Raw genomic sequence first — 13,714 nt, 5'->3', positions numbered from 1 at the left:
AAAAACCCCAGTCTACTTAATTTGCTGAAGTTTTCTACTTTGATTAACTCCCTTACCCCAGGTACCAGTTCCTGGGTGCACTGATTCCAGCGACAGAAATAACACCCCAACAGCAGAGCTGTCGCAGGGGAAGCACTTTCAGGCGCCAGACACCATCTGCAGTCGCTGCAGCTCCAAACGGACTAACTAGACTGGAGGCTGGCTTTAGCAAGACCCAGCTGAGCTAAGACCCCACTGAGCTAAGAGCTTACAAACAGCAACCAGGAGTGGCACTGGCTGGAGACAGGGGGACTGGCTTCCCTATTAGGCTTCAGGGCCACCTTCAGCAGTGCCCTGGGTGCTCTCCATCGTGTTTCACCACAGAAAGCCCAAGTCACCAAGTAACTGAGTCTTCCATTACCTTCACTTCTGACACACTTGAGGGTAAAGCACCAGAGTACTCCAGTCCTATCACCTCTCCAGTGCAGTAACATCACAGCTTCTTCCCACCACAAAGACACGGGAATATTATCTGTAGTCCAGTGCTCACTACAGTTTAACTACTTTGCTACTAACTTCACAACTGAGCCAACTGAGCAGTTTTAAAACCCACCACAGCTTTAATTTGCAAGACAGAAAGGAATGGGAGTGCAGACCTCTCACTGCAGTAGAGACTTCCAGTCCTGTTGTCGTCACTAACAGAACACCTGGTGAAGCTGAGGAATTGTACCTGCCTTGGCACCTCTGCTCTTGCCCTGCCTTGCCCTTGCCTTGCCCTCCTCGCTGCTTTTGAAATCTGCTTGAGTCAGGAGCCTCCCAGTTTGGTCTCTCTCTGTTCATGCTCCTCCCAACAAGAGAGTGTTATTTTTGTACTGAAATCAACTTACACGGACTTTCAAAGCATCACTGTACAGAGGCTGCTCTATTTTCTAATGAAGTCTATAAATTATACTTTTAATAAAGTGTTTTGAAACCTGTCTGGGAATTTCTCCTCTAAACCAGTTGCACCACCAGTTGTTTGAGAGAGGACATCCATGCAGGTGTTCCCAGCAGTAACAGCTGTTCATTCTGGAGCCTCAAGAGGCTGCTGGAGAAGCTGAGGAGCAGCAGACTGCACGAGCAGCACAGACATAGCAGGAGTAGTGGAAAGTGGTATCTGAGCAGGTGGCAGAAGAGCCTGTCCTGTGTACAGATATGTTATCCTGTAATTACAGCTTGCAGAAATATTCATAGGGGTTTTTGGTTTTTTAAATGTAGGATGTAAGGGCAAGCTGTAGCCCAGTTTAGTTTCAAGAAATCATTCCTCTGTAGTGATACTGCTAAAAACCAACCAAACCCATTTCTGCAGAGTCAAGAACTCAGAGGCATTTAGAGGAACAATTGTAAACAGAAGTGTTTATATCCATGGCAAAATCTGAGCTTTCCATGAGGGAAGTTTTGTAACACAGGTTATAAATAACAGGGGAGTTTCTTTGACTAGCATGAAGACATTTAGAAACATAAGAACAACGGCTGCACCACGAACTGTTTGAGGCAGCCCAGCAGGCAGTTACTCAGACTTGTTTCAGAAAGCATCATTCTCCAACAGTCCCTTCCCAGAAACCAGTTCCCTTCCAGTTTCAGAATAACTATAGTGTCTGTAAGGTTTCAATAAGCTAATTTTTCTGTCCAGTACTTTTCTTTATTTCCCAGATCAGACTCAGCCAAGAGAGAGCTCAGCTAGTCCCAATTCCAAAGGGCAGGTGTTTCCAACAAACAGCAGCCAATGCTGTTCCACACACAGACCTGTACCAGAGCTTCCCAAAATGGCCCTGCAAGCTGGATGAGAACAGCAGCCTGACACTGAGGGCCACCTGCTGCAGAATTACAAGAATTAGAAAAGTGAAAGTCTCAGTTTAGGAATAAAAGGGGACAGGAAAAGGAGCCAGAGCACCCCCCGGGCAACGTTTGGTAAAAGCCACTCATTTAGTTCAACTGATATAAGCAAATATATATATCAAAGTTATGACTCTGATTTAAGCGTGACCTGGGTATCACTTTATTCCTTGAAACTGGGCTGTCCTCATTTCCAGACACTCCTAGGAAAGAGAGGTGCCTGATGCCTAGAATTTCGGCCTTTCATTTTCCCTTCTGTATTTTAAGGTTCTTACAAACTGCCAGGAAGTTTCAACAAGCCAAATAGAATACTTCAGTTACTTTCACTTGTGTTTCAAGGATTTCATAAACACCCCTAGAGCCTGACAACATCCTGGAAGATTCAGTTTTGATCTTAGACTAAGTTTGTGATGAGATGTAATTGTCCGTGCTGGTAGGTGAACACCAAAGCCCCTCATGCAGATACAGATACTCTCAGCTGCTCCATATCAGACAGGGATTTCTCAGAGGTCATTAACTGGTTAATGGTAACTTACCTTCAAACAAGGGTAGCTGCAGCATGCCCTTTTTCAGAAGTTTCATTTCCCCAGGCTCTGGTATTTCAGGTCTGCAGTACGACACGGTAAAAAGCAAACTGGAGAAAAACAAGCTTGTTTTGGATGTTTAACTATCATTGTTTACTCAGGACTTCATCAAAGAAGAGAAAAAAAGAGAAAAATCTCAGGAGGAGCTTCTTTCACACAGACTCTCACCATCCCTTTTCGAGTAGCAACCGTGCAGGCAAGAAAAATGTGTGACTCCGTATTTATTTATTTTAGTTGTGCTCAGAGTTTTACAGGCAGCATCTTCCCTTTAGACCTTCTCAACAGAAATATAAAAAAAGTTTGAAGCCATTTCCCCATTTCCCCACTCACCTCCAATAATCAACTGGGTGAAATGCAGAAACATCTTTTGTTAACAGAGTGGTGAGTTTGGCTTATCCCAGTCTAGAGCTGGGCTTTCTGCTATGGCACAGATCTGTTAGTTTGCAACTTAGAAAACCCAGTCCCCAGAGTCCTGTAACTCTCACCTACTCAACAGGAAACAAACATCTTCTCTAGCAGTGACAGGGACATTCCTGGTAGCTGACACTGTGCAGGGGAAACACTTCCTGCAGCTTGAGTGAGTTGGACTTTCTGCAGAAACTGGGCACCCAATCTGTGTTCATGGGATGGAGAGGAGGCAGGGAACAAACTCTTCAAGGCAGAACAGACTCTTCAAGTAAGTACTGCACGTCCTGGTGGACATGCCTGTCTTAGCAGACGGCTGTGGCATGAGGCACTTCGGTCATGGCTGTAGAAAACTGTCCCAGTTCCGTCAACAGAATCACAGGTAAATGTGTTCTCTTTCCTGTGAGGAGTCCCTGAGTTGCAGACCTAAAGGATCTTCCCCCCAAACACACCCTGGTGTCACTAGACCACTGAAAGAAGGAGCCCAGCCACGTCAGTAGCCTGCAGGGAAGCCGCCTTTTCGGGAATCGGAGGCCGCAGCCCAGCCCTTGTCCGTTCGGAGGATGGCCTGCACCACCGCGCCGCCGCTCACCCGCGCCGTGTCGTGCTTCCTCTTCTTCAGCTGATCTTCTATGCCCTGCAATGCAGGAGGGAGTGAGGACAACGGGACAAGGAAACTGTACACATGCCATGGCCTGCGACCTGCATCCTGCACGACTACCTGAGTGCTCAGTGCCTGTGTTGTGTAGGTCTAAATCTGTTGTTCCTCCTCTTCCCTTTGTTTCCAGGCTGCCCTGCCTTTGAAGAAGTGGAATTGAGATGATGTGCTATTTGTGATGTTCAGTGTGGGCTACCAATACTATTCTTGGCCACAGAGCGTTCCACCTCAGATGTCCCCATGCTGACAGCCAGGACTGGTGGATCCTGTTTGGCAATGGTGGAAAACACAGGACTTGTAGAGAGCAGGGCATCCTCTCCAGTGCTGCCAGGTATCTACCAAATGTTACCTTAATAAGAAGCTTATTAACAGAGGAAGTTCTGCACAGCATGTGATGAGAAAACTGCCTTATGTAGGAGTGTTACCTCAAATACAGAGACACGGGATGAAACATGCACAAAGCCTGCATCTGTCTCAGGGCTCTGGGATGTGTAATTTCTCAGGGTGAATGAAGCTGCCAACTCAGGAGCGTGGCCTGCAGGGTGAGGCAGGCCTTGCCATCAGCTCTCAGACTGACAGCACTGTGCAGAGATCTTTACATATTTTCAAGTTTGTCCCCAGGTCCCTCTGTGCATCCCCCCTCGTTAGCTCTGGGCCAGGGCTTCAGGATTCATCATGAGCTTGCACAATAGGACAGGAGTTTCCTGAGGCTCACTGGTCTAGACTGCTGGATGGTTTGGGTCCTGATGTGGTTTGCTGTTTTGCAAGCCCTTTAAGTCAAACACCACTGCAAGCAGGTGCTTGGTTTCAGATGTGGGTCACTCTTCAATGCACTGGTTTCACACCCACGTGAATGAGACTAAAGTTACACTTTGAACAGCTTATTGTGACCCAGCACTTAACCTGTACCAGCTTTAATACTGCTCACCTAGGGAATATTTGGCCAAACTTCCTGATTTTCCACAGTTCATGCCTTCCCAGCACTAGGAACCCAGCCCATACAAGTTCATGTGCACCCCAGACTCAGGTGAAACCAACCTTCTCTATTTGCAGCTCAAGCTCTGTGATGTTGGGAAACAGCTGATCGTGGACTCTGGGCTCTTCCACTGCTTTCTTCACATCATAACCAAACCAGATGGAATTGATGATTGTCTGTGAGAAGAAAAGCCCTAACATTAGTGACTTGTCTTCAAGGAGGCCTGACCCTTGTAGCCACACAGGCAGAGAAGCCTGAAGGGTGTTCACCAGAGCACATAAAAGGCACCATTTCTGGCTCACGTGGCTTTCAGTGGTTCTTCTCTTGGCTAAGCAAAACACAGGTACATTGCAGCCAGTCAGCTCGTGTATGCTTAGCAGGATTCACACACACAGAGAGACCGTGAGTTACTAAAATTAACATAGTAAAAGGATCAGATCCTTAAGTTACAGTAGCTGGGTTTGTGCTGCTGTGATTAAGCACCCAACAGTCACCTCAGCAAGCACACAGCTGCAGCCTCCTGCTATTGTGCAACCAGTTCCCTTGGGCCTGGCTCATCTCTATGTGCTTGAACTGCAGGCTGGAGCTGCTGGGAAGGGAGAACAGCCTCAGGGTCTGGGGCTTAGAAAGCCACTTACAGTGTTTTTTAATGACTTCTCTACCTCAATCAGAAAGCCAGGTCCAGCCTGGTGCTGCTGTGTGTGCTGGCACAGGGGACAGCTTTCTTCTGCAGTCACTTTTAGGTTAGTTGGACATTTGAGTGGCTGCCACAGCAGCTCACAGAGAGCCTGCTTGCCACTGACATCATGCCTGAGCTAAGTTCTTATTAACCTCCCTGTGTGACTTTCATCCAAAGTTTAGGATGGTGGATGGGAGTGGCTTTAAACTAGGTAAAGAGCCTAGTTCATGGAGATCCAGAGAAAGGAACTCAAAGCTAATCTGAAGTCACAAATCTTCCACAAGTGGTTAAGAACAACTTGCCAAAGGAAAAGAGCTGGAGTCACTGAAGGAGGCAGTTTAATAGCAGACCCTTTGTAGCCCTGGCAAGAGTTGGAGGTCTGGCCCTTAGAATGCCAGGCAGAAACCTCCTTTTCAAGCCCCTGGCCCAGGGCAGGGAGCCACAGCCATGATGGTGTCCCAGGTGTAGAATGGAGCCCCCCCTTGCCCCAAACGCTGCCTCTCTCTAGTTTTGCCTGGTGGTGCTCCCCCTCTGCCCACACCATCACGTACCAGTGCTGTTGCTGTAGTTATTTTTGTTCCTCCAGAAGCACCGACCACCATCCTGACCTTTTTCGTTTTATCCACCAAGATGGAGGGGCACATAGAGGACATTGGCTGTTTACCTGTCGGGGACACAGATGCAGCAGAGGCTCAGTTTTCCACCTGCACCTTACAAAGTGCCAGTTCCTGCTCCATGCCTAAACCCAGAGCCTCCGTATCCACCTTCCTGACTCAGCTCATGTGCCTTGTTTGGCCCCTGAGGATCCCACCATCCCCTGCACCCATCTCCTTCTTGCCCCTGCAATGCCAAGCTTAACCCTGGTCCTCCACACGGAGAGTGAAGGTGCCTTCCTCCAGTCCTGTCCCATCTGGGGCTGTCTGTGGTGCAGCTGTCTCCAGTGCACCACAGGACTTCCATTCCTGTCCTTTCACTCCCCTGTCCCTCTCCAAAGCCTGGAGTACAGGAGCGTAGCAGAATCCCAGCCTGCTTTGTCAGCAGTGAGATGGGTCTGCAGGAAACAGTGGTGGAGCAGGCAGTTTGCCTGGATAAGGTGGGTGAACTGGATCTATCCCAAGGTGCCCTACAGCTCCTCAGGAAGGAGGGAGAAGGCTGGGCAGAGCCATCCAGCACTTTGCAGTCAGCTCCTGCTGCTGCCTCCCTCTTCAATTAATCCAAAGAAATCTTTTGCAGCTTTTAAGTCGTTCCATTTGACATGTGCTGATCTCCCTGGGAAAGGGTTTGTGGTTGTTGGAAGGAGGCATACAAAACAGTTTTTCTCTAGACAGCCTCTCCTCCTTCGGGGTGCACCAGGGCTGGCTGGTTGTGTGCCTTTGGCAGGAGTGCCAGGTGACTCGCTTCCATCCCTGCCCTCTGCAGAAGGTCCCAGATCTGTGCCTGATGGCAGACATGCTGCAGCCTGAGTGCACGACAGAGCCAAAACTCTGAGTCAGGAAGGCAGTTTACAGCTACCTGGTGCTATGAAATTTGCTGGAGAAGGAGGGATCCCAAATCCATTGATTATGTAAGGCGAGCTGAAGTCATCCATCTCATCATTAAATATGATTCCACTCATGTTGGATCGTACATCAGAGCCAAAGCTAGAGAAAACAAGTTGTCATAGACATGTCAAAACCAGAGCAAATCCAGGAGCTTTAGGTGAATTACTGCAATGTGAAACCTGGGATTTGATTGGAGTAACTCTCCACTCCCTCCCATTGTAAAGGACTTTCTGTCACCCCTAGGGGATAAGGAAGCAGTTAATACCATGAGTACACAGCTACACACAGAGGAAAGACAGCCCAGAACCCTGCCTACAGCTCCCCTTCAAGAACCCTGAGGGGGGAAACCCAGCACAGCAGCTAAGGACAACTATTTCCCCTTCCAGCTGGGCAGTACTGCATTCCATTCAGAGGCAGCAGAGCTCCAAGGCTGGCACATTTGGGAATGGCTGGGAGTTTGCTTAGATGTGTCAAGCTGGAGACATTTTTGTCCACATTTTCTATGGACAAGAGGAACCTTCACACCCTGGCTTCAGGACATACACACAAACACAGTTCTTTCTGACAGCACTCAAAGCCAAACACTGCACTTCCAGGCCAGCTGCATCAGCTCAAATTCCTTCCAAAAGCCTGGGAAATCAGAGCCAGCAGTGATAGCACTGCTTATGAGAAGATCCAGATGCAGTGAGTGTTGTCTTGGCGGGGGGAAACTCAACATGAGAAAGGACACATCTCGTCCTCTGACCCAACCACAAGGTCTCAGGGTTCAGGACTGACCTGCAAGCTCAGCAGAAGTGCCCATCGACAGCGCTACTGATCCCTCTGCCCCCCGAGAGGTGACAGCTCAGAGGTGTTTGATACCAACCCCAGAACCACCACTAGGAAGATGGCAAAGGCCTACACGGAAGTAATGTCTGAGCTCATACTATTGGTTGATGGTGCTGGTGGCGGACACAGCACTGCCATCATCAGCCACAATGGAGATGTGGGATGTACCGGCATTATCTCCAGTGTAATATACGGGCTCATAGTAGTCAACTGGATGGGAGGTGTTGTCTGTGATTTTCCTCCGGAGACCATCCGCAAAGAACTCGGATGTCATGTTTCTGATTGCCTGTCAGAGAAATCCAATGCAGTTACTCAGCAGATTAAGAGACATGTAGTTATGAGGCTGATATCCAATACTTCAGACCACAGAACAGTGGCAAATCCCAGCAGTGAGGCTATAGTTTTCCAGCAGGGGCTTGTCTTCTTGGAGGATGGACATTGTACCAAAGAGCATTTTTAAGCAGTCACAGGAGCAGCTGTTACAGTGCACCCCTTTGTGTAGAAGTTAATCAGCATCCATTTTTGCAGCACTATGGAAAGCTGTCCTCCACACTGCTGTAAGGCATAGGCAAGCAGGGCTACACTTGTTTCAGAGATGAGAGGAACAGGATCGGGTTGAGAGGACAAGGCTAAGGCAAGCTCTGACCATGGCTCTGTCAGTTGAAAATTTGTGTCCATCAAGCTGGGCTGGGCTCAGATCCTGCTGCTTTTGCAGTCACAGAAGTAGTAGCACAAAGTGTGAATGGGAAAAGCAGGGTTTCTGTCTCACCCCTTCCCATCCGTTGCTCCATTTTACTATAGGCAGGACAGTGGTTAGTGAGCCACAAGGATGCTGGAAATGTCATATAGTGAATAAGGCTTTGAACACTATCAAAACAGGCAGGGATAGCCCTAAACACGCTCAAACGCTCCTGCTGAATTGAGGACTTTGCTTTTCCTTACAGCAGGAAGGTTTCCTCCATATATATCCCTCACAGCTCAGCCATGAGTCACATAGGACTTCACATTTTGATTCAGAGCTATTTCAGTGCCTGTCAATAGCAGGTGGCACAGAGCATGCCTGACAAAGTTTAGTCACCCAAAAACTTCAAGCCACGTTCCAGTCAACCTTGGTGCTGCAGAAAGAAAAGGCTTTTGCCAGGTACCTCTGTAATGTTGACAAACTTTGGATCTCCCAGTAAAGTCCTCTTGGCGTAGGCAAAGCGGAAGGCCTCCACAATGCGGTGGTAAGTCAGACCTTTCTCCTCCACAGTTTTGATGCTGTCAGCAGAAAAATTATATCCTGACAACAGAAGACAAACAAATGTGAGCACAAAGTACAGGGTGAAAGGACTGCTAATACACCTGTGTCAAAGGTATAACCTCAGAGCCCTCTCTACAGAGATGCAGTCACTGGACTGTCCTAAGCTCCACATGGAGAACACAGGAGCTCTGGTAGTTTTGAGCACTGTGGGAGTCACCAGCAGGATTTGTAGTTGCAGAGATGTTTTCCAAAGAAGCCTCAAGTGTACAATAGTTTCCACCCATACAGGTATCAGGGAAGTTCCCTGGTCAGGAGAATATTTTTCCTTTTGCATCTGTATTTCAAGTAGGAAGGTGACACCCCTGAGTTTAGAGCAGAACACGAATGTTTCTGCATGTTGATCCCTCCTGAGGTCTCAGACTCCTCACCTGCTAGAGGGCTATCAAGGGAGGCCCTGCTTCCCAAACAAAAAAGGTGTTGCCTTTGGAGCTCTCCCAGCTCCTGCTGCCTGTGGGGCACTGCTCAGTGGCACTCTCACCTTTCAGTATGTTGAAAATGAGGGCCAGCACGGGGCCACTCAGCGGGGCACTGGGCGTGTAGAGGGTAAACTCTCCGAGTGTGACCTGTATGGGGTCGTTGATCACGGTCGCATTGTAGTCCCGCAGATCTTCCAGTGTGACAATCCCCCCTGGAAAGGGAAGAAAACTACAGATGTGGGTCTGTGTGATCTCTCGTGGGAAGAGGAGATTGTGCTCCATCATCATGAGTCACAGCAAGGGCAGGAGGGAACATGGACAAACCCGAAAAGTGGCAAGGTAAAGAAAGCAATGCTGTGAGGACAGGAGAGGAATTTATTCCATATTAGATCTGTCTGAGGCTCAGATAGCCTAAGCATGGAGTAGGGCTGTTGTTGTTGGGTTTTTTTGTTTGTTTTGGTTTTTGGTTTGTGTTTGTCTTTTTTGTTTGTTTGTTTACAAAGGACAGCGCAATGTCAGGTAACAAAACGCCCTTCAGAGTCCTGCAGCATTTGGCTGCAGATGGTTTGTGCTACCCCACAAGTAGAATAATTTGTGTGTTCCATCACCTTTCTTATCAGAAGGGGGAAGGCAGTAAGTAATTATCCACCGCAAATGAAGCTGGTAAATGACTCGCAGGAGGTTCACCAAAGCTAGCCACTGCTAGCTGGTGAGGACAGGATTCTGCCACCATCTAGTGGCACCGAGAGATCAAACAGCCCAGAGTTTACAGGACCACACATGTAGTGTTTCAGGTAGGAACTTGTTGGATTCAGGCTCTGTAAACAGGCTGTACCTACTAAGCCATGGCCAGAGCCACTCAGACCTGCTTGGCTGTGTGGTTCAGAAATGCACAGCAAGTACTCCCCATTTCTGACCGAGTTTCAAGCACATCCATTAAAACGCTAAAGCTGCTTTTGGGTGTCCTGTTGCCACAGATCTCAGAGGCAGCATTTCAGGCAGCAGGTTTGACCCGCTCCCGAGGCTTCCACAGGTCACTGGCTCCTCCCTGGGTGCTGAGCAGTCAGGCCACTCCTGCTGTTTGGGACAGATGTCCTGTTTCTCACCTACGCTGTGGATGTCAGCGATGATCTGCTTTGCCAGGCTTCCTGTGTAAAAGGCATCTGCTCCTTCTGTGGCTATGGTCTCGTATGTCTTGGCTAGTTTAGGCATCTTGATGATTTCGCCCTCACGCAGAATTTTCCCTCCTTTGCAGAACACTTCGCTAGCAGAGAAAGGAGATTGAGAAGATCAGGTCTGAGAGGCAAGTTCAAAACTATGAGTACCTGTAGCAGCTGACCCAGTATCTGAGTGTTCATGCTAAAGGCCTTTTGGAGAGAAGAGACACGGCCTGAGCCATGCCCCAGGGGTCCTGATTGCACTGGGACATACATAAAAGCAACCAGTGGTTTCTGACCTGGGATTCCATATTGCTCAGTTTGCTCAGTGAAGGCTGCAGCAGGGAGGCTCCATCTTTTTCAGCAAGGTTCCCACCTTCCCTGCCTGCCTGAGGGACCAACAACTGCCTCAAGATGCCCAGGAGGGGCCATAGTCCCTGAACCCAAGCAGTTCAGAGCACAGACTATGAAGCTATGAGGTTCAAAGCTTCCAGTGAGTCCAGGAGGATGTGTTTCACTCCCTGTTAGTTAGATCACTTTAAGGTAGATGGTTTCCTCTCTAGCTCCCTCATCATGGGTCACAGATGTGCTGTTGTGGACCTGCCACACAGGAGTACAGGAGATAAGCCCAGGCTGTACATCCCAATTGGATTGGAAACCCAACCTGCAGCTGCAGAGGTTTTAAGAAAAAGAGAGAATTAACCATGATCTCCAGAGGAGCTGGACATAAACACTGGGGATTTGACTTCAACAAGTGGGGGAGCATTTAAAACCCTTCATGTTCATAGTCATTGCCAGAAGGGGATGGTCAAAGGCATTGCTTGAGGAAGGCTGACTGCAGAGTAAGAGATGACCCAGATTCCCATGCCTGACAGCAGATGAGATGTTCAAGGAGGCTCTGCAATTGCCCCAAATGCAGGTGTGATTAGCTTGGTACACTTACAGCATGAGGAAAAGCTGGGGACTCAGAGAATACATTACATCTGGCAGACTGATCCCAGCACATACTGTAATTCCACCTTTGCTCAAACAAATGAACTTTAAGAGCAGAATTTTTCCCCCTTTAAAGGTCAGGGCCAAGCATTCCTACAATTGGCCACGTGATTTAGCACCTCCATGTAGCTGCAATAACATCAGCAGCACAGTGAGCACGGTGACTGGAGGGCAGGCACACTCCTCAATACGTTACACAAACACAGATTTGCAGCCAAGATGCAGCTACCCCAAATTTGTCTGCACAGAACAGCAACTGCTCTACCTACCACAGCAAGGGATTGCTTTCAATTGACTCCTCTTTTGATTTGATGGCTGCTGCAAGGCCTTTCCCAACAGGGAACCCTTCTTTTGCCAACTTGATACTGGGTAGAAACAGTTCTCTCCATGCCAGTTTGCCGTGACGTTTGTGGGCCAGTTCATAGCCACGGATTTCTCCTGGAACAGCAATGGACAGTCCTCCTGGAGTAGATAAGGAACATGTTAGTCTTCCACAGCAAGGAAAGAAAGTGACTGATGGAGCAGGAGGTAGAGCAGGTGTCTCTGCCAGCCCTGATTTTAGGCAGGGGTTGTGTGTACTGTGACCAGCTCCCCTTCGTGCACACGATGCTTAACAGAATTATTCAGTCTGACATTTGTGCCTGTGTACTCTGGACTAAAGAAATGCCTCTGTCCTCTTGCTGGTAACTTGAGTTTTAGGGTCATTTCCCCTCAGTAGGCTCTGTTCCAGAGCAAAGCTGCTCAGAACACCAAAGCTCTCACAGTGAGAAGACACAGACTGTGACATACTTAAGCCAAAACCTTTGTTGCAGCATTGTAACTCTACAACTGCAACAGATTGATGACTACACTGCACAGTGATGCTGCAGTTTGCTTCAATCCTACTCTCATTGGCATCTCCCAGAAGTTCAGCTGCTCAGATCCCCTTCAAGGTGCTGTTCCTTCTTGGTTAGAGGAGTGACTATGAAGAGAACTAGAGAGTATTTCTTTCTATTTTTTTTTAGGAAGTACTTCCCTAAAAGGAAATTACATCTCTGGAGGCCCCAAGCCATTAGTTGATGCCACAATAAGTATTTAGGGAGGACACTTGAACTGAGAAGAACCCAGGTGATCCACAAAGATTTATTCAAAGAGGTGGAAAGATGACAGATATGGAACAGGTCATGCTTAGTGCTCTGGATTCACCTGCATTTCCATGAAGTGAAAAGCAGAAAGTTGGTGTGAATGATTAGTTTAAAGGACATTATTTTTGGTGTCTTTGTCAGGACAGTTTGCAGACTGTGTAAAGCAGAGGACATTTCCAGGTGAGAAACCCTGTAGATAGGCAAGAACCCAGTAAGAAATGTTCGTGATTCAGACGTGCCAGTAGCAGCTAACATTGGAGCTCCGTGGTCCCCCCAGAGCAGTGAACAGCCCTCACATACCTTTCAGAGAGAGCTGTGTGTCGTTCCCAAACATGTCCTCCGCTGCACCTTTTGGAGCCACCTCTCTCGCATTAATGATTTCCACTTTTCCTTTAATGACAGAGCAAGGAAGATGATGTTTAGCTCTGGGCTCAGCACACAGCCATGGTCTCTGCTGAAGGTCTCTGATCAATGGAAGCCAGTTTCTTGGCAATTACTTTGAGGACATTCCCCCAGAGGTTGTGAGCATCAGTCTTCTACCTTCGCTCAGGTAGGATAAATCACCTGCCTTAGATAAAGTTCTCAAACTGTTCCAGGTGCTTATGGTCCTGTCCCTTACCTGTGCTGCTGTAGATGGTAAAGAAGAGGCCCCCTCCTATGCCCATGCTGTGAGCGTTCATGAGCCCTACACAAAGCAGAGCTGCAATTGCAGCATCCACCGCTGATCCTCCTCGCTGAAGGATGTCCCTGTGCAGCACAAGAGAAGGTGACAGAATGTTACAGTGTCTCAGTTACCTGTGAGCAGTGGATTCATCTTGTCAGAGCAGCTATGACAGATTCTCTAATGCACATTTGTCTACACCCAGTCTATAGGTTCCTCAGGAAAAGGAAGTTTTTAGCTTGTCACCGTAGAGAGCACATCCTAATGGTCTAGGTGCAGACCAGATCAGCCCTCACTAGAGACACATCCAAACTAGCTTGAGAAGACAGAGATGTGTCAAAGTACATGAGGGGACAGGCATCCCAGACACATTAATTACATGTGAGAAACAACTTTCTGAGGCGCCTTAGATCTGCAGCACGTGACACTAGAACTGGGGGACATCTTGATAAATGTTTTTTAAAAGGAGATAGAAAGGCAACTCTGGTTCTCATTGTTCTTGTAACCAGAGATACTTTGCCTGCTACGTTGTCTG

At 48.2% G+C, this 13,714-nt stretch overlaps 1 protein-coding gene across 6 annotated transcripts in view; it reads right to left on the bottom strand.

Annotated features, from left to right (window-relative positions):
- Positions 1-2,646: 2,646 nt before the first annotated feature.
- GGT1 (gamma-glutamyltransferase 1) overlaps positions 2,647-13,714 on the bottom strand; it is a 56,016-nt gene continuing 44,948 nt past the window's right edge. For all 6 annotated transcript variants that reach the window (XM_050318115.1, XM_050318119.1, XM_050318118.1 and 3 more), the window contains 11 exons: positions 13,138-13,265; positions 12,819-12,908; positions 11,664-11,856; positions 10,351-10,508; positions 9,307-9,456; positions 8,671-8,807; positions 7,624-7,811; positions 6,669-6,796; positions 5,708-5,820; positions 4,540-4,653; positions 2,647-3,480 (listed from right to left, as the gene is read on the bottom strand). In XM_050318115.1, coding sequence (XP_050174072.1) covers positions 3,337-3,480; positions 4,540-4,653; positions 5,708-5,820; positions 6,669-6,796; positions 7,624-7,811; positions 8,671-8,807; positions 9,307-9,456; positions 10,351-10,508; positions 11,664-11,856; positions 12,819-12,908; positions 13,138-13,265 — 1,543 coding nt within the window. In that variant the 3' untranslated portion in view covers positions 2,647-3,336. The remainder of the gene's footprint in view (positions 3,481-4,539; positions 4,654-5,707; positions 5,821-6,668; positions 6,797-7,623; positions 7,812-8,670; positions 8,808-9,306; positions 9,457-10,350; positions 10,509-11,663; positions 11,857-12,818; positions 12,909-13,137; positions 13,266-13,714) is intronic.

This window comes from Myiozetetes cayanensis, unplaced genomic scaffold (genome assembly GCF_022539395.1).
Source record: "Myiozetetes cayanensis isolate MyiCay16 unplaced genomic scaffold, myiCay2020 scf21, whole genome shotgun sequence".
Taxonomy (NCBI): Eukaryota; Metazoa; Chordata; class Aves; order Passeriformes; family Tyrannidae; genus Myiozetetes; species Myiozetetes cayanensis.
Note: the sequence above shows the minus strand (reverse complement) of the source record. Positions and strands in the feature narration are given on the sequence as shown.